Source organism: Ascaphus truei, chromosome 12, assembly GCF_040206685.1.
Source record: "Ascaphus truei isolate aAscTru1 chromosome 12, aAscTru1.hap1, whole genome shotgun sequence".
Classification (NCBI taxonomy): domain Eukaryota; kingdom Metazoa; phylum Chordata; class Amphibia; order Anura; family Ascaphidae; genus Ascaphus; species Ascaphus truei.
Window position 1 is genome coordinate 29,075,315 of NC_134494.1, and position 23,587 is coordinate 29,098,901.

At 45.3% G+C, this 23,587-nt stretch overlaps 1 protein-coding gene across 1 annotated transcript in view; it reads left to right on the forward strand.

The window, feature by feature from the left end:
* The first annotated feature begins 11,060 nt into the window (after positions 1-11,060).
* Positions 11,061-23,587, forward strand: part of ZDHHC13 (zDHHC palmitoyltransferase 13) — a 36,248-nt gene continuing 23,721 nt past the window's right edge. Inside the window, exons 1-7 of the mRNA XM_075567174.1 lie at positions 11,061-11,154; positions 14,945-15,105; positions 17,182-17,304; positions 17,479-17,556; positions 18,724-18,868; positions 20,198-20,262; positions 22,210-22,372. Of these exons, the coding sequence (XP_075423289.1) occupies positions 11,143-11,154; positions 14,945-15,105; positions 17,182-17,304; positions 17,479-17,556; positions 18,724-18,868; positions 20,198-20,262; positions 22,210-22,372 (747 nt within the window). The 5' untranslated portion in view covers positions 11,061-11,142. The remainder of the gene's footprint in view (positions 11,155-14,944; positions 15,106-17,181; positions 17,305-17,478; positions 17,557-18,723; positions 18,869-20,197; positions 20,263-22,209; positions 22,373-23,587) is intronic.

Consider the following 23,587-nt stretch of genomic DNA (forward strand, 5'->3'; position numbering starts at 1 on the left):
TTACTTTCAGTTACTTTCCTTCAAGTGGGTTGTGTAAAATACACATAAAAATGTGACAATGCAGCCTCAGCTATATTACCTCTGCATGTTTGAGCTTGGTCAGACACTATTTGCATACTCTTCTGGACCTCTTGTGGTGTTGTATACTCTATCACTACAGGCATACCCCGGTTTAAGGACACCCGGTTTAAGGACACTCACTTTAAGTACACTCGCGAGTAAGGACATATCGCCCAATAGGCAAACGGCAGCTCGCGCATGCGCCTGTCAGCATGTCCTGAACAGTAACACCGGCTCCCTACCTGTACCGAAGCTGTGCGCAAGCGGGGAGACTATAGAGCCTGTTACACATGCGTTATTTACATCAGTTATACACGTATATGACGATTGCCGTACAGAACATGCATCGATAAGTGGGAAAAAGGTAGTGCTTCACTTTAAGTACATTTTCGCTTAACATACATGCTCCGGTCCCATTGCGTACGTTAATGCGGGGTATGCCTGTACTAGATATGTTTGGCCAGTAAGGTTACACTTGGGCATCAGCATAATCTTGTGAGCTAATGTTGTTCCTTAATCTGTATAAACACAGTTGAGCTGTTTGATACGTCTCTGGCTGCCATGCTGAAATTTGCCTACAGATGATTCTTCCAGTGCCAACTGTTTCTTTCCAGCCACTACTTTAAAGTAGTCATACTGCCCCCTGGTGGCACAGTGCTTATAAACTACTGAATTAACTCCCTGGTCCGCGACTCCTATCCCTGGATCTTCACTGCGTCCTGGCTGTGTCTGGATCTTCACTGCGTCCTGGCTGTGTCTGGATCTTCACTGCGTCCTGGCTGCCTCTGGATCTTGTGTTTATTTATTTATAAAAATGTTTTACCAGGAAGTAATACATTGGGAGTTACCTCTCGTTTTCCAGTATGTCCTGGGCACAGAGTTATAATGGCAAATACATGGTTACAAATACATAGTTACAATGAGTAAAAAGGGTTATACAGTACATTATATACAAGACATTGTATGCTCAGTTAAAGATAATATATATTACTAGCTGAGAGACCCGGCGTTGCCCGGGATGTAATGTTCCCGTTCCTCTCTCTCCTCCCCCCTCTCTCTGTTTGTCCCCCATTCACATCAATCCAGTCCCCCCCCTCCCTCCCTCCTTTACAGCTTCATGTAGCGTATGGGACCCGAATGCGGATCTGGATATATACCCCCTTGGGCATGGGAATATCATCCCCTTGGAAATTACACCCAGGTCTCCTGACTCTCTTTGTGGAATGCTATAATCTCAGAATAGCGTTTAATTACCGCTGGAACCCTGCTTTATACTGCTACTGATGGGTCGTTTCCTCTCTTGTGCATTGAATTAATTGCTGTAGGAAGTGGTCTATTAAAGATTCTGACCCTTTTGGAGACTTCTGATCAGTACAAATTGCCATGGGTAAAAAAAAAACTACTAGACTTGTTATTTAAGCAAAACAGACTTTATCTAAACGTTTTATTCAAGCATTGTCCCCTGCATGATCTGTGGCACGTACATTCATTATGTATTGTATACCTGGATAACTCTGTATCTGTCCCTCGGTGTGGTTATCTTCTAAATCTGACCCAGTGATGGATTGAGACCCTCGGGGGCCCCTGGACACCAAGACTTTGGGGGCGCTTTCTCGTAGCTTATGTTAAAAAAATATTTATATACATAGCAACGAGACGCCGTGTGACGCCACGTTGGTGACGTCTGTGGCGTCATTTGATGCTGCGAATCGGAAGAGGGCGGCAGAAAGGAGACAGGCTGTAAGTGACTTCCAATCGGCCCTGAGAGTGCGGCAAATATATATGGGGGCGGACATTTTTTTGCTGCCCTCCAATTTAGCCGCCCTAGGCCCAAGCCTAGTGGGAAATCTTCCACTGATTACGTCATCTGGTTGCTAAATTACTGCAAAGGGTGAATCTGCAGTCAGGGACGGATTTCCCATAAGGCCGACAAGGCTATAGCCTAGAACGTTCCCAGTAAGCTCAAACCCCAACACATATATATATATATATATATATATATATACCCTATTTCCTCGATTGTAAGACGCCATCGATTCGCACCCTTGATTTAATAAAAAAAATTGGGGGGGAAAATCCCACTATATTAAATGTGCAGAATTTTTTTTTTTTTTAACTAGCAGGGTCACATGACACTTCAATAACCAATGGGGAGAGAGAGGCAAAATAGGGAGAGAGAGAAAATGGAGGGAAATGGGGGGGGGGGGAGAATGGGAGGGAAAAGGGGGGGGAGAATGGGAGGGAAAGGTGGGAGAATGGGAGGGAAAGGGGGGGAGAGAATGGGAACGAAAGGGGGGGAGAGACTGGGAGGGAAAGGGGGGGGGAGAAGAATGGGAGGGGGAGGGAAGGGGGGGGAGAGAATGGGAGGGAAGGGGGGGAGAGAATGGGAGGGAAGGGGGGGGAGATAATGGGAGGGAAGGGGGGGAGAGAATGGGAGGGAAGGGGGAGGGGAAAGAATGGGAGGGAAGGGGGGGAGAGAATGGGAGGGAAGGGGGGAGAGAGAATGGGAGGGAAGGGGGCGGAGAGAATGGGAGGGAAGGGGGGGAGAGAATGGGAGGGAAGGGGGGGAGAGAATGGGAGGGAAGGGGGGGAGAGAATGGAAGGGAAGGGGGGGAGAAAATGGGAGGGGAGGGGGGAAGGGGGGGAGAGAATGGAAGGGGGGGGAGAGAATGGGAGGGAAGGGGGGGGAGAGAATGGGAGGGAAGGGGGGGAGAGAATGGGAGGGAAGGGGGGGAGAGAATGGGAGGGAAGGGGGGGAGAGAATGGGAGGGAAGGGGGGGATAGAATGGGGGGGATAGAATGGGAGTGGAGGCTGGGAGAGAATGGGAGGGAAGGGGGGGAGAGAATGGGAGGGAAGGGGGGGGAGAGAATGGGGGGGAGAGAATGGGTGGGAAGTGGGGGAGAGAATGGAAGGGAAGGGGGGGGGAGAATGGGAGGGAAGGGGGGGGGAGAATGGGAGGGAAGGGGGGGAGAAAATGGGAGGGAAGGGGGGGGAGAAAATGGGAGGGAAGGGGGAGGGGAGAATGGGAGGGAAGGGGGGGGAGAGAATGGGAGGGAAGGGGGGGGAGAGAATGGGAGGGAAGCGGGGGGAGAGAATGGGAGGGAAGGGGGGGCGAGAGAATGGGAGGGAAGGGGGGCGAGAGAATGGGAGGGAAGGGGGGGCGAGAGAATGGGAGGGAAGGGGGGGCGAGAGAATGGGAGGCGAGAGAATGGGAGGGAAGGGGGGGCGAGAGAATGGGAGTGAAGGGGGGGCGAGAGAATGGGAGGGAAGGGGGGGCGAGAGAATGGGAGGGAAGGGGGGGCGAGAGAATGGGAGAGAAGGGGGGGCGAGAGAATGGGAGGGAAGGGGGGGCGAGAGAATGGGAGGCGAGAGAATGGGAGGGAAGGGGGGCGAGAGAATGGGAGGGAAAGGGTGGGCGAGAGAATGGGAGGTAAGGGGGGGTGAGAGAATGGGAGGTAAGGGGGGGGCGAGAGAATGGGAGGGAAGGGGGGGTGAGAGAATGGGAGGGAAGGGGGGGGCGAGAGAATGGGAGGGAATGGGGGGGCGAGAGAATGGGAGGGCGAGAGAATGGGAGGGAAGGGGGGGCGAGAGAATGGGAGGGAAGGGGGGGCGAGAGAATGGGAGGGAAGGGGGGCGAGAGAATGGGAGGGAAGGGGGGGCGAGAGAATGGGAGGGAAGGGGTGGGCGAGAAAATGGGAGGGAAGGGGTGGGCGAGAGAATGGGAGGGAAGGGGTGGGTGAGAGAATGGGAGGGAAGGGGTGGGCGAGTTAATGGGAGGGAAGGGGGGGCGAGAGAATGGGAGGGAAGGGGGGGCGAGAGAATGGGAGGGCGAGAGAATGGGAGGGAAGGGGTGGGCGAGAGAATGGGAGGGAAGGGGTGGGCGAGAGAATGGGAGGAAATGGGGGGGGTGGAATGGGGGGGGGAGAGGGGCACACACAGACCAGAGAGAGAGACAGATATGGCAGGGGCAGTGTGGGGGGGATTTTTCTTAACCCTTTTGCTGTCAGAGCAGCGAGCATCTGATTTCAAAGCAGGGAAAGAGTGAAGCATGAGAGAGCAGTAAGAGCAGGATGGGTAGGAAGGTGTCCTGGATAAATGAACACACTAGCCATTTGCTTTAGTGGCCCTTTTTATGATGTTACCAAGTACCTTTTTATTCCTGTACTTATTGCTTTCCTTAAAGTAAAATGAACATGTTCTAACAATCTCCTATACTGCTTTTGATAGCAGAGAGACAGACACACAGACACACAGAGACAGAGAGAGAGAGACACATACAGACACACACACTCAGGCACAGAGTGACACACACAGACAGAGAGAGAAAGACACACACACACACACACATAGAGACACACAAACACATACAGAGACACAATCACATCCAGGGACACACAGAGAGACACAGCTACCTCTGCACCTCCTGCATTTCACACTGGGATTCGGGAAGGGGGGGGAGGGGGCTTCTGGGCAATGTTGATGTGCCCTGACAGACATCTCCGATACCTCTGCACCTCATGGGAAGGGAAGGGGTGGGTGGGGAGAGGGGGGGTTGATCGCAGCCATGTGCTCTTCATGCATGAATATCCTGGCCGGCATCTGCAGCAGCGCCCCCTAGCTGATTTTTTTTAAATACATCGATTCTAAAACGCAGACCTATTTCAGCCATGTGAAAATAGGAAAAAAAGTGCGTCTTAGAATCGAGGAAATACGGTATATGTCAAAAGGAGTGCTATCGAGCATGACAAATGTATAATAAAGAAAAAAACCTGGCGCCAGATTGTCAGTGGAATGTCCTGTATTCCTCAAGGGATCCGCACACTTGCTTGACAGACCATGCAAAGAAATAAACACAAACAAACAAAGATCATAGCGCAACACTGTAGGGTGAGCAGTATTGAACTAATATACACAGACAATTAAGAATCCTAGAGACAATTAAAACAACTATTTATTAAAAAGAACTATGCCAAAACTGAGGACCGCAGGTCATCTGTAACACAAAAATTGGAGCCCTACTTACAGACAGCAAGGCTTAAACTCGCATGGTAGGAACAAGTCCTAGATAGAGATGATCTCCCTGCCGGGTGTGATCTCTGCTCCACTGCGGCTCAAACTCCAGTCAGTCCCTTATGATGGTAACCGGAACATCTCCGGCCATGGAGGCTGGTGTGCGGGGTCCACAGCTCTGCACCGCGTGTAGACACACGCCTCACTTCCTCCTCCGGAACAGCAGGAAGTCTCTGAGCCCCTGAGGAAGTAGAGTGACATCTACGAAACGCGTAGGGCTAGTGGCACTGCCACTGTTTGATTGACTTTGGACTTATATGGTCGTTTGGCTTTGGAGCCCTGCTTTTCATTCTGCCTGCCAGCTGTCCCTTTAAGACTACGGGTACTATCGCGCGCGGGCGCGCAGAGACTTCCCGCTGTTCCGGAGGAGGAAGTGAGGCGTGTGTCTACACGCGGTGCAGAGCTGTGGACCCCGCACACCAGCCTCCACGGCCGGAGATGTTCCGGTTACCATCATAAGGGACTGACTGGAGTTTGAGCCGCAGTGGAGCAGAGATCACACCCGGCAGGGAGATCATCTCTATCTAGGACTTGTTCCTACCATGCGAGTTTAAGCCTTGCTGTCTGTAAGTAGGGCTCCAATATTTGTGTTACAGATGACCTGCGGTCCTCAGTTTTGGCATAGTTCTTTTTAATAAATAGTTGTTTTAATTGTCGCTAGGATTCTTAATTGTCTGTGTATATTAGTTCAATACTGCTCACCCTACAGTGTTGCGCTATGATCTTTGTTTGTTTGTGTTTATTTCTTTGCATGGTCTGTCAAGCAAGTGTGCGGATCCCTTGAGGAATACAGGACATTCCACTGACAATCTGGCGCCAGGTTTTTTTCTTTATTTTGTGTTATTCTGTTAGTACTGACAGTATCACCGGGCAGCCATCCTTTATTAGAAGTTTTTTTTACAAGTATCACACTGTGTTTTACACTTTAGCGCTAGTTCACATATATTTTCACCATGACAAATGTATACAACAAAAGACAAGGGAGCCCAATGCTACATCCAATTGACAAAACATATATGGTAATAAATATAAAGTGTAAATTCTTCAATTATAGTATTTTCTTGGTTATTTAGTTAAACCCTTTGGCCAAAGCATCATAAGCCTGCATACCACGTCAAGGTATAACCAAATTTGCAGGTCCTAACACTAAATTGTGAACCTTTCCTTTTACCTCTGTATGAGGGGAAACAACCTGCTTTGGCGAAAGGGTTTAACTAAATAACCAAGAAAATAGTAACTAAGAAAATCGCCCCCCTCAAGACAAAGGCTCTGGGGCAGCCACCTCATCCGATTGCTCCGCAAGCCTGGATGCTCTGGAGGTACGCTGATCACTGGGGATGTCCTGTTGGGAGAGTCCATCAGCATTGCCATGCTCACTGCCCTTCTTGTGCTGAATAGTAAAGTCAAATTTCTGCAGGGCGAGGTCCCAGCGAAGTCATTTTCCATTCTCCCCCGACACCATCTGTAACCAACTGAGGGGATTGTGATCAGTTATTACAGTAAAAGCTCTACCAAACATGTAGGACTGGAGCTTCTTCAGTGTTCACACAATTTTGAGGCACTCTTTTTTAATGGTGGCATAAGCCACCTCCCGAGGCAACAGCTTACGACTCAGGTAGACAACCGGGTGTTCTCCCCCGTCCTCGCCTACCTGGCTCAGTACAGCCCCGATACCATAGTTCGAGGCATCGGTCGGCACCAGGAATCGCTTGCTGTAGTCGGGTGCTGCCAGGATGGGAGCACTAGCCTGGGCCGACTTCAGAGCCTGGAATGCCTCCCCAGAAGCGGGAGACCAGGCAACCAGAACCAAGAGTGTCATCTGGGTCAAGTCAGTCAGGGGTTTGGCCAGGGTGCTATACTGGGGCACAAACTTTCTTAGTCTCTGCAGGGTAGGCTCTCTTAGCTCCAAAAATGAAGCCGGTTGCTCTGCTATTCGAAACAGAGCAACTTTGAAAAGCCTGCCCGCACATCATCAACTCAAGCCACAAGATCATCTGGTTTTCTGACTCGGCCATGGAGGAAGGAGGAGCGATCAATCAGCGTGGGCATTCCGTCCCACCAGCCAATAGAAATGGGGGCTCGTCTCCTGGCTGATGTCAGAGGAGGGGAGTGCCAAGCCGGCTCGGGATGCTGGGTGCACGAGACATACAGACTGACCAGTGGGATATGCGCCTATGGTCTGTGGCTTCCCCCAGACAACCCACTGCCTCCTACTGGGCAGGCTCCACTGAGTCTGGCAGACCAGTGTCCTCCCCGCAGGGGGTCTCTGTTCTCCGGACCCAGTACTCCATCCTGCCCTCTCAACACCTCTCAACATCCTGTCTCCTCTTTGAACTACGATGTCTATCCAGACATCCCGGCACCTACGTGGATGCCCGGGCTGACTGAATAGACATTTATAGAAAATGCACCAACACAATAAAATATGTTTTAATACATATAACTTGGGGAGACCCATACCTCCCATATGTGATTATACTATCCCATCACTTCCCTATATCACTCCTACACTGTCCCATATGTTATTATAGTATCCATCACTCTCTATATTACCCATGCACACCCACCCATGTCTTTATAGTATCTCATCACTTCCCTATTTCACCACTATACACTTTCCCATATGTGATTATACTATCCATCACTTCCCTATATCCACCCTACACTCTCTTATATGTGATTATAGTATTCCATCACTTCCCTATATCCCCCCTACACATTCTCCCATATGTGATAATAGTATCCCATCACTTCCCTATATCACCCCTACACATTCTCCCATATGCGATTATAGTCCCATACCTTCCCTATATCCCCCTTACACACTCTCCCATATGTGAATATAGCATCCCATCACTTCCCTATATCAACTCTTCCATGTTATTATAGTATCCCAACACTTTCCTATAGCACTCCTACACATCTTCCCAGATGTTAATATAGTACCCATCACTTCCCTATATAACCTCTAAACACTCTCCCATATGTGATCATAGTATCCCATCACTTCCCTATATCACCCCTAAAAACTCTCCCATATGATTATAGTATTCCATCACCTCCCTATATCACCCCCACACACCCTCCTATATGTGATTATAGTATCCTATCACTTCCCTATATCACCCATACACACCCTCCCATATGTTATTATAGTATCCTATCACTTCCCTATATCACCCCTTCACACCCTCCTATATGTGATTATAGTATCCTATCACTTCCCTATATCACCCCTACATAGGGTTGCCAGGTGGCTTGTCCAAAAATACTGGACCCAGTGCGGCGTGGACGAGAATCGTTGGTGGGAAAGAATGTTATTTATAAATGACTTGACTGTTACGTAATTTTTTCTAAATTTCACTCCAAGTATACACCAATTTGCACCAATTTATATATTCTATTTCATAAAAAATCTGGGGAGGATCTTGGGGGGGAGGGGTCTTGGGAGGGAGTGCCCCTCCCTTCATCCTCTCTCTTCCCCCCCCTGCATCCTCTCACCACCCTCCCTTCATCCTCTCACACCCCCTTCCCTTCATCCTCTCACCCCCCTTCCCTTCATCCTCTCACCCCCCCTTCATCCTCTCTAACCCCCCCTTCATCCTCTCACCCCCTCTCCCTTCACCCTCTCTAACCCTCCCTCCATCCTCTCTCACCCCCCTCCCTTCATCCTCTCTCACCCCCCCTCCCTTCATCCTCTCTCACCCCCCCTCCCTTCATCCTCTCTCACCCCCCCTCCCTTCATCCTCTCTCACCCCCCTCCCTTCATCCTCTCTCACCCCCCCTCCCTTCATCCTCTCACCCCTCCATCCTCTCTCACTCCCCTTCATCCTCTCTCACCCCCTGTAAGGATACGTCATTCGCGCCCTCCCCGGCGCGCTCCCTACCTGCCTAAATCTGCGACCGGCCTCCTGCCTCTTCTGCCTCCTGCAGCGCATCTCGCGGACCGGCAAATGCCTGCGTTACATCAAGGGGCGCACGCAGACCACACTCGGCACTAAATGCCGTTCCCGCTGGACCCCCCCTCCCTTCATCCTCTCTCATCCCCCCTCCCTTCATCCTCTCTCACCCCCCTCCCTTCATCCTCTCACCCCCCCTCCCTTCATCCTCTCTCACCCCCCCTCCCTTCACCCTCTCTCACCCCCCCTCCCTTCATCTTCTCACCCCCCCTCCCTTCATCCTCACCCCCTCCCTTCATCCTCTCTCACCCCCCCTCCCTTCATCCTCTCTCACCCCCCCTCCCTTCATCCTCTCTCACCCCCCCTCCCTTCATCCTCTCTCACCCCCCCTCCCTTCATCCTCTCTCACCCCCCCTCCCTTCATCCTCTCTCACCCCCCCTCCCTTCATCCTCTCTCACCCCCCCTCCCTTCATCCTCTCTCACCCCCCCTCCCTTCATCCTCTCGCCCCCCTTCCCTTCATCCTCTCGCCCCCCTTCCCTTCATCCTCTCGCCCCCCTTCCCTTCATCCTCTCGCCCCCCTTCCCTTCATCCTCTCGCCCCCTTCCCTTCATCCTCTCACCCCCACTCCCTTCATCCTATCTCACTCCCCCTTCATCCTCTCTCATCCTCCCGTCATCCTCTCTCACCCCCCTTCATCCATCTCTCACCCCCCTTCATCCATCTCTCACCCCCCTCCCTTCATACTCTCTCACCCCCCTTCATCTATCTCTCACCCCCCCTCCCTTCATCCTCTCTCACCCTCCCTCCCTGTCATCATAACCACACAGGGGCAGCCAGAGAAGACACACACACAAAACAGGAGAAGTACTGTACAAATAAATACACACACCAGGACTAAACAGAACAAATACACACAGGACACAGCCTCACCCCTCTCTCTGCTCCATGCTTTTCCTCCGCGCTTTTGGCCCCACCCCCGGCTCCTGCAACCTCCTCCTGATTGGCTGCATTACAATCAGGATGGAGGAAGCTGCCCAGCCCCCTAGCAGCAGCAGCAGCCCTGCTCTCTCTGCTCAGGGGAAATCCCACGGCCGGTTACTAAGTCCCTGGAGAGGTAATACCGGCCACATACATACATGTCCCGCCCCGCACACATACATGGCCATTATTATCTCTCATTTTTACCGGACAGAGGAACAAATAACGGGCTGACCGGTTCAATACCAGACACCTGGCAACCTGTCCATCACTTCCCTATATGCTCCCTACACACTCTCCTATATGTGATTAGACAGTATCCTGTCACTTCCCTATATCATCCCTACACTCTCTCCTAAATGTGATTAGACAGTATCCCATCACTTCTCTATATCACCCCTACACAGTCTCTCCTATATGTGATTATAGTGTCCATCACTTCCCTATATCACCCCTACACACTCTCCCATATGTTATTATAGTGTCCATCACTTCTCTATATCACCCCTACACACTCTCTCCTATATGTGATTATAGTGTCCATCACTTCCCTATATCACCCCTACACACTCTCCTATATGTGATTATAGTATCCTATCACTTCCCTATATCACCCCTCCCATGTTATTATAGTGTCCATCACTTCCCTATATCACCCCTACACCCTCTCCTATACTGTATGTGATTATAGTATCCCATCACTTCCCTATATCACCCCTACACACTCTCCCATCTTATTATAGTGTCCATCACTTCCCTATATCCCCTCTACATACTCCCTATATGTGATAATAGTATCCCATCACTTCCCTATATAACCCCTACACACTCTCCCATGTTATTATAGTATCCTATCACTCCCCTATATCCCACCTTCACACCCTCCTATATGTGATTATAGTATCCCATCACTCCCCTATATGCCCCCTACACACTCAATGCTTCCCTGCTGGAAAGGCCAGCTTCACTCCTATGCACTAGCGGCGCCTGTTGTGATTGACACATGGGGGGAGGGATGTCCTCGCCAGCTCACCCAATCACAGCGCGCGTTTTTTTTGGTAACCAGGAAGTGGTTGTAAGTTGCGACAGGGAAACAGAAGGCGGAAGTGGCCGGTGATTTCCCTCGGGCGAGATGAGCTCTCCGGTGAGTCCGGGGGGCACCGGGCCCCTGTATCATTATTACACCGGGCACCTGTATCTCTATTACACGTAAAGGGGGAGAGAGGAAAGGGCTGAGAGCTGGACCGGCACCGTGTTCTACCAGCACCCATTATAATTACTATTATTAATAGCAAAGCAGATTACTGTTCTTATTATTAAATGTATATTATTATCATCATTCTTCTTATAAAATTAATAATACTACTATTATTATTACTACTACCAGTACTACTGTTATTATCTAACGAATACTATTGTGATTACTGTTATTATGAAATGTATATTATCATCCTTCTTAAAATGTATATTATCATTAATACTATTATTATTACCAGTACTACTGATATTATCACATTAATACTATTGTGATTACTGTAATTATGACATTTATATTATCATATTATCATCATCCTTCTTATAAAATGTATATTATCATCATCATTCTTCTTATAAAATGTATATTATCATTAATACTATTATTATTATTTATAATAATATTACCAGTACTATTGTTATTATCAAATGAATACTATTGTGATTACTATTATTATGAAATGTATATTATTATCATCAACATCCTTGTTATAAAATGTATATTATCATTAATATTATTACCAGTACTGCTGTTATTATCAAATGAATACTATTGTGATTGCTATTATTATGTATACATAATAATTAGATTGTAAACTCTTTGGGGCAGGGACTCCTTTAACTAAATGCCACTGTTATGTCTGAAAGCGCTTCTTCCCATGTTGTGTTATTTGTTATTTATATGATTGTCACGTGTATTACTGCTGTGAAGCGCTATGCACATGAATGGCGCTACATAAATAAAGATATACATACATGTATTTATATAGCGCCAACAATGTACGTAGCGATGTACAACATTACAATAGGAGGTAAATAAATTGCAAACAATAGGGATAAGTGCAGCAGGTAAATGACACCATAAGGCTAAAGGAAGACCCTGCTCCAATATTCTGTAATTATAAAATTAATATTATTATTCTTGCTGTCATTATGGTAATAGGCTCAAGAAATCCAACTCCACAAAATTTGCTTGTGTTAATGTTGCCGTAAAAATCTAACATGATGTTTTTTGTTATTATTTAATGAAGCTGTTTATCTTTCTATGAATATTGTGGCAGTTGTGTGAACTGCGTGTATAAAGAACACAACTCACTGATACTGCACATGAACTTGATACTAACAGAGTGGTGTTATAACCACAGTGTCGTTCTTCATGTTCGTACATTTGGCACGCTTTTTATTAGATCTCCTGTGTAGCGTGTGTAATTTTAAAGCAGCAATCCCACCCGAAATGGGTATTTGTTATTGTACATAATTGGAATCCGGAGGGGGAGGGTCCCCTGGAGTTGCCCTGATATATTTCAGCTACAAGTCCTCCGCACCCTCAGGTACAAGAGATGCTTCAGAGCTAGTGCACTTCCTTCCTTTTTTGTCCAAAATGGCACATGTGGCTGTCAGCCTAACTGTCAGCCCTTGATTTTGAGGTGACAGACACCTAAAACTGTAAGTATCTCGGGAACCGGCGAATAGCGCTGCTCAGCTGTCAAGAACCTGACGGTTCCAATAATGTACAATTAACTCTACTTACAGGTTTAGGTGTCTGTGTCTGCTTTTAAACATAAAAAAATCGATATAAAAAGAGCTGCTGGGATTAACTGCTTTGAAACATATGTCTATAAATGACACAAATGTCAATAAATCCTAATTTAAAAGATATTCATGTACGCCACAGACAACATCCATTCCCCGTCTCTAGCTCCTTCACGCTCTAGTGTTTCTTTGCAAAAAAATACACTAGTGCACAACACACACAAACTGGTTTTATACGTCGGCACGCAGAAATGCACTAACGTGCTATTCCCCTGTGTGTCTTTTTTTACAACAAAATAATATAGTAATGCTTTATACCTACATAAGCCCCACAAATGTTACAACCCTGGCAGGTAGTTGGGTCAGTTGCCGTTTAGCAGGTATTTCCTGTTCCATCTCTGCCAGGTAGTCTTGTGATAAAGCCTGACCCTGCAGTGCTGCAAAGGGCCTAACTGTTGTGGTTTCACAGAATCCAGAAGGAAGTATGTGTGCATGATTCCCATGCTGTGCTTAAAAGCTGTGTTAACAGCGAGCATTAGCTTATAAGGGTTTCAAGTAAAAATGGATTCCGGCAAAAGGTGACATGGTGTGTTCATTTGCATGTCATTTCCCAGAATCCCTTGCTGCAGTGGAATCACTGAATGCTAGGTGATAATGGTGAAAGGCAGGGTTGCAGACCTGTTTAAGACATGTGAATGTGCTCAATAGTGATATATATATCTCCAAAGTGACCAGTGCTTGGCAAATTGTTCCTCCGTTATCTTTCTTTTCTTCCTTTGTGTAGGAATGTATCTATGCATATAAAAGTATTCACCTCTTGTACATGATTAAAGTAGGTCAGGCTTCTTAGTGCTTTAAGCAGCAAAACATGTGAAATCTTATGATTTTTTTTTCTTTAAATAAATCAGTTATGTAGTATTGCCTAATACTTATTGCATTTTTATATTATTGTTATTTAACTCTTAATGCTATTTTTAATGAGTTTGAATGCATCCTTTAATTTCTATAGAGGGTTTTAGCCAACCTCCCCAGCAGCGCAAGATCTTTGCAACAATGTCCTGTTTGGGAGAATTTGTTGTTGACAACAGTCCCAGCAGTTTGAGCTGCAAACTGTAACAATAGATAATGTTACTTTAGTAACATAACGATACAGTTTAACTGCTGAGTTACACTGAAGGATTCATTGAAACTGAAAGGTGGCCATTATGTTAGGCACACAAGCAGTATGTTGACAGATTTATAACAGGAGCAGCAAACGATTGCCAGCTTAGGTAAGAATGTAGAATTATACGGTGTCACATGCTTTATTTATATAAAGAATAAGAAAAAGGGGTGGGGTGAAGGTACAGTACGGTTGCTGCTTTAAAGTCTCCAGCTAAGGGACTAAATCGCCCTTGTTAAAATTCTCATATTAATTGCTAATAAGAATCTGTTGAGAGGTGCAATCCGACTACATTTTAATTACATTGCAGGTAAGTGCCTTTGGTGTATTAAATTTCTTCTACCTCAAACACTGTATCAGTTTGAAGATAAGAAAGATTCAAGTTAAAGGCCAGAGAACCCTTCACTATGCTGTGAAGCAGTGTTCCCTGTGCTGGAAAAAAGCGCAGCTCCAATCAAATACAGTGGATTCAAATCCTTTTCCATGAATAAAGGCCAACTCCAGTCCTCAAGGGCCACCAACTGGTCAGGTTTTAAGGATATCCCCGCTTCAGCACAGATCTGAAACACTGGTTGAGCCACCTGTGCTGAAGCAGGGATAGCCTTAAACCCTGACCTGTTGGTGGCCCTTGAGGACTGGAGTTGGCCTTTATTGACCTCTCTTGTACTAGTAGGAACACAGAAATTGTACAGGCAGACCTGAGTGGAGGGAGTGAACCACACAATACTTGTTGATCACCTTTATCCACAGCCTGCCGTTTTCAACCCCATCTATGACCATGCATGTGTGTGAATACAGGTTTTCGAGTACCAGGAATATGGTTTAAATAAATTAAAAGGCGTGTGGTTTATTTTTATTTTTTTAATAGGAGTTTTCAAGTAATAGAGGATGAACTGGTGTATTAATCATTGCGTGCGATGTCCTTCAGTCTGACTTCTGTGCGTGGTTTGTGATTTTCATTCTTTTTACTCTTTGGAATAAACAGTGTAAATTGTCCCATGGTCACGGCCATCAGCATGGACACCATCAGCATCCAGGGCAGCACTGGCAGGACGCCCATTCACGAGATGACAAGGAGACCGCCATTCAGCCTGGCCTACCTCTCGTTGAAGATTATAGTAACTGGGATATTGTTAAAGCTACACAGTAAGTTGCTTTATTTATTTTTTATTAAAGTGAGTTTTGATTAAACAAAAACAAAAAGAGGGAAACCTTGTAGATCAGAGCAGTTTTGTGCGGTGCCCTTTACTTCCACATTATACAGTATGACCGTAAGGACCAGACATGGGGGATGTCTCCCTCCGCTTACCAGGGTCGGGGAGTTTTCCTGAGATGTTCTTATGTGAATGAGACAGATACTCGGCCTCATAAAGTGGCAGCAAGGTTGGAAAGGGTGTCTGTCTGGCAGCTTACAAGTGTGGAACCCGGCTCTGTCTCTTTCTAAAAATACGGTGACTTTGAAACACCAATGAGCGCAACACCCAACGGCAATAGGTAGCACATCTGTAATTCGGCATTCCAGAAGCCTTTAACCTTTTTTGCTGCCAGGTGGTGCAGTCAAGAAAAGAGTTGATGGAATCCAAAATCAGATTGGTTCTCCTGTCAGTAGTTTTATTTGAGGGGTGGAGACAATACAGCTTTGTGTGTGTGCACCAAACGGATGTTCATCGCCAACCCACACTCGCTTACTGGGAAGCAGAACCAATGTGATTTAAGGATTAATTTCCAGAATCCAGGTGTTTGTGTATCTTTTCCTGTCAAATAAATCGACGTCAAATCCACTGTTCTTTACGAAAGAAAGCAGCAGCCAATTTATGCACTCGAGTGAGGATAATTCAGGTGTCCAAAGTCTGTAAGTTGGCGACCCCACACCTGTGCTGTCTTACTGTGGTAACCCTCTGTGGCTGTAGCAACAAGCAGTGCATTTCAAAGCTTAGAACAGGCATAATGCTGAGTGTATTATAATGATGTTATGACATTCTGTGTAAGGCGTCTCAGAAACCCCTACAATGCTTGGGCATTTTTGCAATGCTTCCTGTTTCATTCGCTTTTGTCCTGGTGGAGCACGGTATCATATTTTCAGGTCTTGTAGTTGTCTGTTTGACATGTCTCTGTGTACAAAAGCACTATTGATTTTGGAATAATGCTTCTCAATAGCTTTGTGGCCATAACACATTGTGTAGCACAGAAACTAGTTGGTGCCTGTTAACACTTTGATTGTGATGTGTCACACACACGATTTACAATCGCAGCTACCTCTAGTACAGATGGTTTAATTTTTGTTAAGTAAATATGCCATTTTTGTCTAGGTTTCCTTTTTATCCATGTTTGTCTCCAGGGTGCTTTACTTCTCTAGAAAACACCCACATTTGCGGGTCATTAATACAAGAAGGGGACATTTGGCTGCATCTAAAAGAATCATGGAGATGCCTTCATTTAAAACCTTAATCCGTATAGTGGTAATAAAAAAAAACAGAATGAGATGAAATCATAATAAAGCAAGAAATATTTCTAAAGGTCCTTTTTAAAAAAAAAATATTTGTTACGCGTTTGTAAAAGTAAGAGCAGCTTTAAAGCCGCAGCCTTCCTCCCCCATAAGCGGTGCCAGGGAGTCCCGCAGAACATTACCGCGTTGCTCCCAGCTACAGAGACCCCCACTCCCGGCTGATGGTAAAATAAAAATGACGTTTAGGTGATCTCTTTGCGGCTTTCTATTGGTGACCCAACCATATGATCCCAAGCGTTCTTTTCCGGAATTTGTGGGGGTTAATGTAGCAGCAACCGTGGGGTCCTTAGAAACTGGCGCAACGCAGTTGAAGTCTGCGGGACGCTTCAGAACTACTAAGGTATGAGAAGCACAGATTGCGATATTCAACTGGTGTCATGAATGGATATATTGTAGAGAATGAAGGATTATCACTTTGTGGCCCCGATTCACAAAAGGATGCTAAGCTTTAGCACCCCCTGGCTCCCATTCACATGAATGGGAGTAAAAGCATGCTAAAACGTAGCACCCTTTTGTGGGCGTGGGCCTGTATGTCAATCGGTTTATTACCCCATCCTATGTGATAGTGGATGAAGGGTTACATGCTTTTTTCTCTGCGTTGCTTCTAGGCTTTGGTTATGAAGGAGAGATGTGAGTAGATCCTATTACGTGGTTTTGAAACAGAATCAGGTACTGAAGCACTCTATGTGATATACTGTAAATGTATTTTATTTAAGGCACGGCCTATTGGAGCGATGCAGAGAGCTGGTAGAAGCAGGATATGACGTTCGACAGCCAGACAAAGAAAACGTGACTCTTCTTCACTGGGCCGCCATAAACAACAGGCTGGAGCTTATAAAGTAGGGTATATAGAATATACATGTGCAGCAGGATGTTACTCTGTCTGGATGACACTAAACATATTTGAGCCGTATGTGTGGGGACCGGGAAGCTTTACCATTTGTCTTTGTTTGTTGACTGAACCATTTTCATTTGTCTTGTTTATTGACAGTCACATTGTGTCTTGTGTACAGATATTTAATTTCCAAAGGCGCAGTCGTGGATCAGTTAGGAGGCGATTTGAATTCTACCCCCCTTCACTGGGCTGTCAGGTAACTGAGACTCTAGCAGTGTGTGTTCTGCAAAGATCGAGTTCCGGTAGTGTTGGTTCTGGAGGGGAACACTATTATTTGACACATTTTTTATTTTTTTTTAATAAAAACAACAAGGCTTGTATTTAATTTTTACTTTATTTTTTTTAACCTACAAAACCACAGAAGTGTTAACGTCACAATTTTTATCTATTGCTACAGATATGAGGAACCTTCATGTTGGTATTGTAAAAGATATTAAATTAATGTCCCGTAATTATTGCCAAAAGTAAAAGAATCAGAGTGCCTTGTTTCAGTGGCATATAAGCAGTTTCCAATTGGGAATAGAACTGTTCCCCTGCTTTGTACTTTATTTATTTTATTTATAAAATGTGTTACCAGGAAGTAATGCATTGAGAGTTACCTCTCGTTTTCAACTATGTCCTGGGCACAGAGTTAAGACAAATAATACATGGTTAATATTATAGAATATCTGGGTGGAGGAAGGAATTCTAAACAATGTGATTATCATCTGACTTCAGGATCTATATACACAATGCAATCATGACACACATTCGGTACGGTAGACTGTTTTGGAATAACCTGCCTGTTTTGTATTTGTTGTACACTTTTAAAGGCGATATATATTGTTTGTCACTAAATCAGGTCTGCGGGGCATTTTGCAGACGTCATAATACCCTGAACACACCCAGCAAGTCATACAAGGTCTCTAATGCAGCCAGTGCTGATTCATGTTAAATTTAACATTTTAAGTTTTTATGCTTTATAAAGAATTTTACATAATTAAATTCTTTTCTTCAACTAGTTACTAAGGTTTCTTAAAAGATAACACAGGCTGTGCCGAAAAACCGTGTAATGCGGCAGGCATAAGCTTATAGGGGTCCATGTTGAAATGGATATAAAGAGTGACACACTGTGCTCATTTGGATGTTATTACCCAGAATCCCTGGCTGCAGTGGAAGTATTGTAGGCTAAGAGATAATGGGGAAGGACAGGGCTGCAGACCTGTCTGAGATATGCAAATGCACCACAAGTGGTATTTTTATTTGCTTTACACTTAAAATATTCTAGTTGTTTTCCTTCAAATATGTGTTTGCAGATTACTGCGATGAATTGTGCGAGGGTGGCTGTTCCGTGGCTTTACCTGTCTGTTTTCTTTCTACACAGGCAAGGACACCTGCAAATGATAATATTGCTGCTGAAATACGGAGCAGACCCCACTCTTATTGATGGGGAAGGGTACAGCAGTATCCACCTTGCTGTACTGTTTCAGCACCTGCCTGTTATAGCATATCTGATATCGAAAGGACAGGTATGTTTAAAAGACAAAGGGTTATATATTGGCAGGTTCTTTGCATTCAGAACGTGATACTAATGGGAGTTTTCCCCTTCCTAAGCCCCTACCAGTGAAGTATATATGTGAATATTATTTGAGGAATATTGCAGACCTGTTCAGTTCATCGTTATAACGCTCCCAGGTCCCACCACAATGAGGGCAGTACCAAACGGCCATCCGTTTAAAGAGCAAAATGATATAATAATAACTTTATTTCAATATAGCGCTTTTCTCCCAATGGGACACAAAGCACATCACAATTTCAGTATAGTGCGCGGTACGCAGCACATAGGATTGTTACAGACACCATCCCTGTCCAGATGAGCTTACAATCTATGTTGTTGGTGCCTGAGGCACAGGGAGATAAAGTGACTTGCCCAAGGTCAAAAGGAGCTGACACCGGGAATTGAACCAGGTTCCCCTGCTTCAAAATCAGTGTCATTGTTATCAGAGTCCGTGTCTTTACTCTATGAGCCGCTCCTTCAGTCTTTTCCCCAGTACACTTTAAACATGTTTCAGTGTAAAGCAATAATGAGCGTACATTTCCAACCGCTATGGAAAACAAATACTTAAAGAACAAATATAGAGGTTTTTTTTACCATTTCGGACTGATCATCTTTAACATCCTCTAACACCATTCACACCCTTCAAACACGAATATAATACACATTACAAAGGAGAATCCCTCATTTAACTTTTAGAACAGCGTTGCTGGCTACCACACAGAATCAACGTGGCACGCAGGCGACCTCTCTGTTGGGGGTACTTTAAAAGCAGTAATTTCCCCCCTCCCTACTGTTATAATTTTTTTCCTATGCTATTTTCAGATCCGGGGGATCCGTTAGTTCCCAATATACTTACCGGTGAAGTCGTCAGGTTTAAATGTCGCCCCAGGGGAAACAAAATGGCTGCCAAATCTTTGGCAAATAGGAATCCACAACATCATTGGTTGCTGCTTCCTATTGGATGGCCATTTAAATCGATTTTAAAAACGAGGAAGAAAAGGGGGCGTGGAATCGCTGCTTTAAGTTTGAGGAGAATCCGTTTTGAGTTGTTTTCCATGTGAAGTGATACTCGGCCCCCAAAGTTATTAAGCAAGGTGAAGCCTTGGGAGGTTATTTACTAAACTGCGATAGTGCTGCTTGGGGCACTATCACAGTTTAATGAATAACCCCCTAAGTGCATTTGAAGTCCTACTTAACTCGCTTTGTCATGAGAATTTTCTTCTGCAAACAAGTGTTGCTGGTTTAACTTTACAGAAATAAAGAATTAACCCCAGATATGTGTTCATCTGTTTTTTTTCAGAGCATAGACATACAAAACATGAATGGAATGACCCCCCTCATGCTGTCTGCAAAGCAGATAATTGGGTATGCATAGTACTTACATTAAACTGATCTTAAACTGACTTGTAGTTTGGAAACTAAAATGTGCTCCAGGAACTGCATAGAACGAGACCTAATATACAGTATTACGTGAGTATGGTATTATGGTGCGTGCACAGAATAACACTTCAGACACAGAAGAATTATCTGCTGCTATCCCAGCTCTTGGGTAGAATAAGGAACATGTAACACTAATGTGTTAGTGCCTCTCCCTTAATTTGCTCAGGAGGCTCCTTCTGCTACATACCCTAAAATTAACACAACCGGAAAAGTTATCGTATTGAAGAGCGTAATAATGGGAACGTGGCCAAACCCCGTGCGGCAGAACTTGCAAAAATATGAGATAAGGTAGATGCTGCTCACCAAACTAAATTGGTAAATGAAAGTAATAGAGTTAGCGGTGCTCCTGCGGGTGAGGGGAAGCCTGCAGGAACTCCAGCAGTACATGAAGATGGGCAACGCAAAGCACCACGGATTTGTCAATAATCTCATTTATTTTAAGCCAGAAACATCACAACGTTTCGACCTTGTGGTCTTTATCAGTTCACTTGATAAAGACCACCAGGTCGAAACGTTGTGATGTTTCTGGCTTAAAATAAATTGGATTATTGACAAATCCGTGGTGCTTTGCGTTGCCCATCTTCAGAACTTGCAAGAATGCCAGAGCAATACAATATCAATGAGAAATAAATGAAATGGTGATGTTTTCCATGCTAGAACGCACTTAAGAAAATATCTATAGAAAGCCTATGAGATAAATATGCAGCATATTATATTAGACATGACCAGATTCGGACAGAAGAATGGAAGGTAATGAAAGAGAGTAGGACATGTCCAGATTTAACCGGCTGTACTTACAGCACCAGCACCCAACACCTTCTCTAGGTACATAGATGGGAGATATTTTTTAGACTTTGCCTTCACTTTTGTGTCATTTTGATCACAATTGTTATAGCGTGATGATATATTTTTTTTCCCTGTTTTTGAGAAGTATTGAAATCAATATTTTCAGCTCGCAACAGCAGCATGGTTTTTAAGATCTGCGTTATTCCTCCGTCCTGGTTCCTGTGACTATGAAATATTTGTGACCACTTTAGCTAGGTATGAGCCGCTGACCCAATCAATAAGCACAGTATGTCCCGTTGTATTTATTGTTGTGCTGTGCAAAGTGAAGTTGTCTTGCGTAAATACAAAATGCTATTAAACTTGTTTGTAAATTGTGAATGCGAAGGTTGGAAGAGAAAGTTGATCCAGTTCCAACTTCTGATTAGGGCCCTATTCAATATGCCGTTTATCAGACTTACCCCAAAGTAGAGATGAACTCTTCCCCCAACATTGGAAAATATAACTTCACAACATACCGGGGATGTACTACTGAGACCTGCTCAAACCAAAAAGCAGATCACTGGCTACTGGTGCACAAGTTAAAACATTTTTGCAGCACTTCAACATTTAAAGCAGAAGTGGCCAACTCACATCCTCGAGGGCCGCCAACAGGTCAGGTTTTCAGGATATCCCTGCTTCAGCACGGGTGGCTCAATCAGAGACTCCGTCTTCAACTGATTGAACCACCTGTGCTGAAGCTGGGGTATCCTTAAAACCTGACCTGTTGGTGGCCCTTGAGAACTGGAGTTGCCCACTCCTGTTTTAAAAGCTAGCTTTGTTTTTAATATGAAATATTCGGTCACTATTGTGTCCAAAAAGCTCTTTCCGCATAACTGCACTGAGTAGCTGCCTCTCTGTATAATTCCTATGCTGTTATTCTGCTAGTGGGTCTTATACTACACTGCAGTTGTAACTGTCTTCAGATCCCCCCAGTAAATGTGTGTACACTCCTGCATTGCTGAATAGGCTAACAGAGTACTGCTCAGAGTGGAAAGTCGTAATAATATTATTGCTGTAGTGTGATTTATGCTTTTTGTTCTTGTTTAGCTTGGAGCCCACTAGTTTCATTTTGAAGTTCAACCCATCTGTCAACGCCACGGACAAAGTGCACAGAAACACGGCTCTGCATTGGGCTGTTTCGTCTGGCAACGTTGACGCTGTCGATCTTCTGTTGGAAGCTGGGTCTAATTTAGATGCTCAAAATGCCAAGGTGAGGATATGTTTTTACATTGAGACAAACACTTTGACAAGTGACCACCAGGGGTCACTAAAAGCCCTGATAGTAGCACTCAAAGTCACCATACACAAGTAAGTATATGGCAAGAACTGGATATAAGTATGATTACTAGGACCAAAAATAAGGGTATATAAACCCTAAGCCAAGAGACTCCAAACTGTAATTAAAACCAAAAAATTATAAAATTTTATTAAATCTAATGTGACGAACAGAAACAAATCAACATATATAAGGAACATATAAACACACAGGATATTAAAATCCTCAATGGAACGGACGGCTGTGATGTGGTATAAGTGACAAGCTAGTGTACATATACTTAGCTACAGGGATATACCCAGTCGGATAGAAGGCATATAGTCAGGTGAAAAGTTTATATCAGGTATTCACTTACCTGACTTTGAGTCCACTTTAAGCTCCACCCTCTCCTCTCTCAGCTCTGCTACAGACCCTGACAACCTGGTCAGGAACTACAACTCTACCTTGTCCTCGTCTCTTGATCTACATGCCCCGCTTTCTCTCTGCCGCACTCGCCCTTCTAACCCTAGACCCTGGCTAAATTCCCACACGCGCATGCTGCGTTCCTCCACTCGTTCCTCTGAACGCCTCTGGAGGAAGTCTCACACTCTCGCAGACTTCCTTCACTACAAATTTATGCTATCCTGTTTCAACTCTGCCCTCTCGCAAGCTAAACAAGCCTACTTTTCTGCACTAATCAACAAGCACAAGTCTAACCCACGCCGACTGTTCTCTGTCTTTGATACTCTACTCAAACCACCCTCAGCTGCCTCTCCTTCCTCCATCTCCGCTCAGGACTTTGCTGACTATTTTAAGGAAAAGGTGGAATCCATACGGCAGAACATCCCCTCTGTTTCTTCCTCCCATCCTACACCTCTTCCTAACTCTCCTCCTGCCTTCCTTGACTCTTTTTCCACTGTCTCAGAGGAGGATGTGTCGCTGTTGATCGCCTCCTCTCCCTCTACCACTTGCCCTCTTGACCCCATTCCCTCCCATCTCCTAAAACCTCTAGCTCCTACTATAATCCCTACGCTCACACACATTTTTAACTCCTCCCTCTGCTCTGGAACCTTTCCATCCTCCTTCAAACATGCAACAGTCATACCATTACTCAAGAACAACAAGCTTGACCCTACCTGTCTTTCTAACTATCGACCTGTCTCCCTCCTG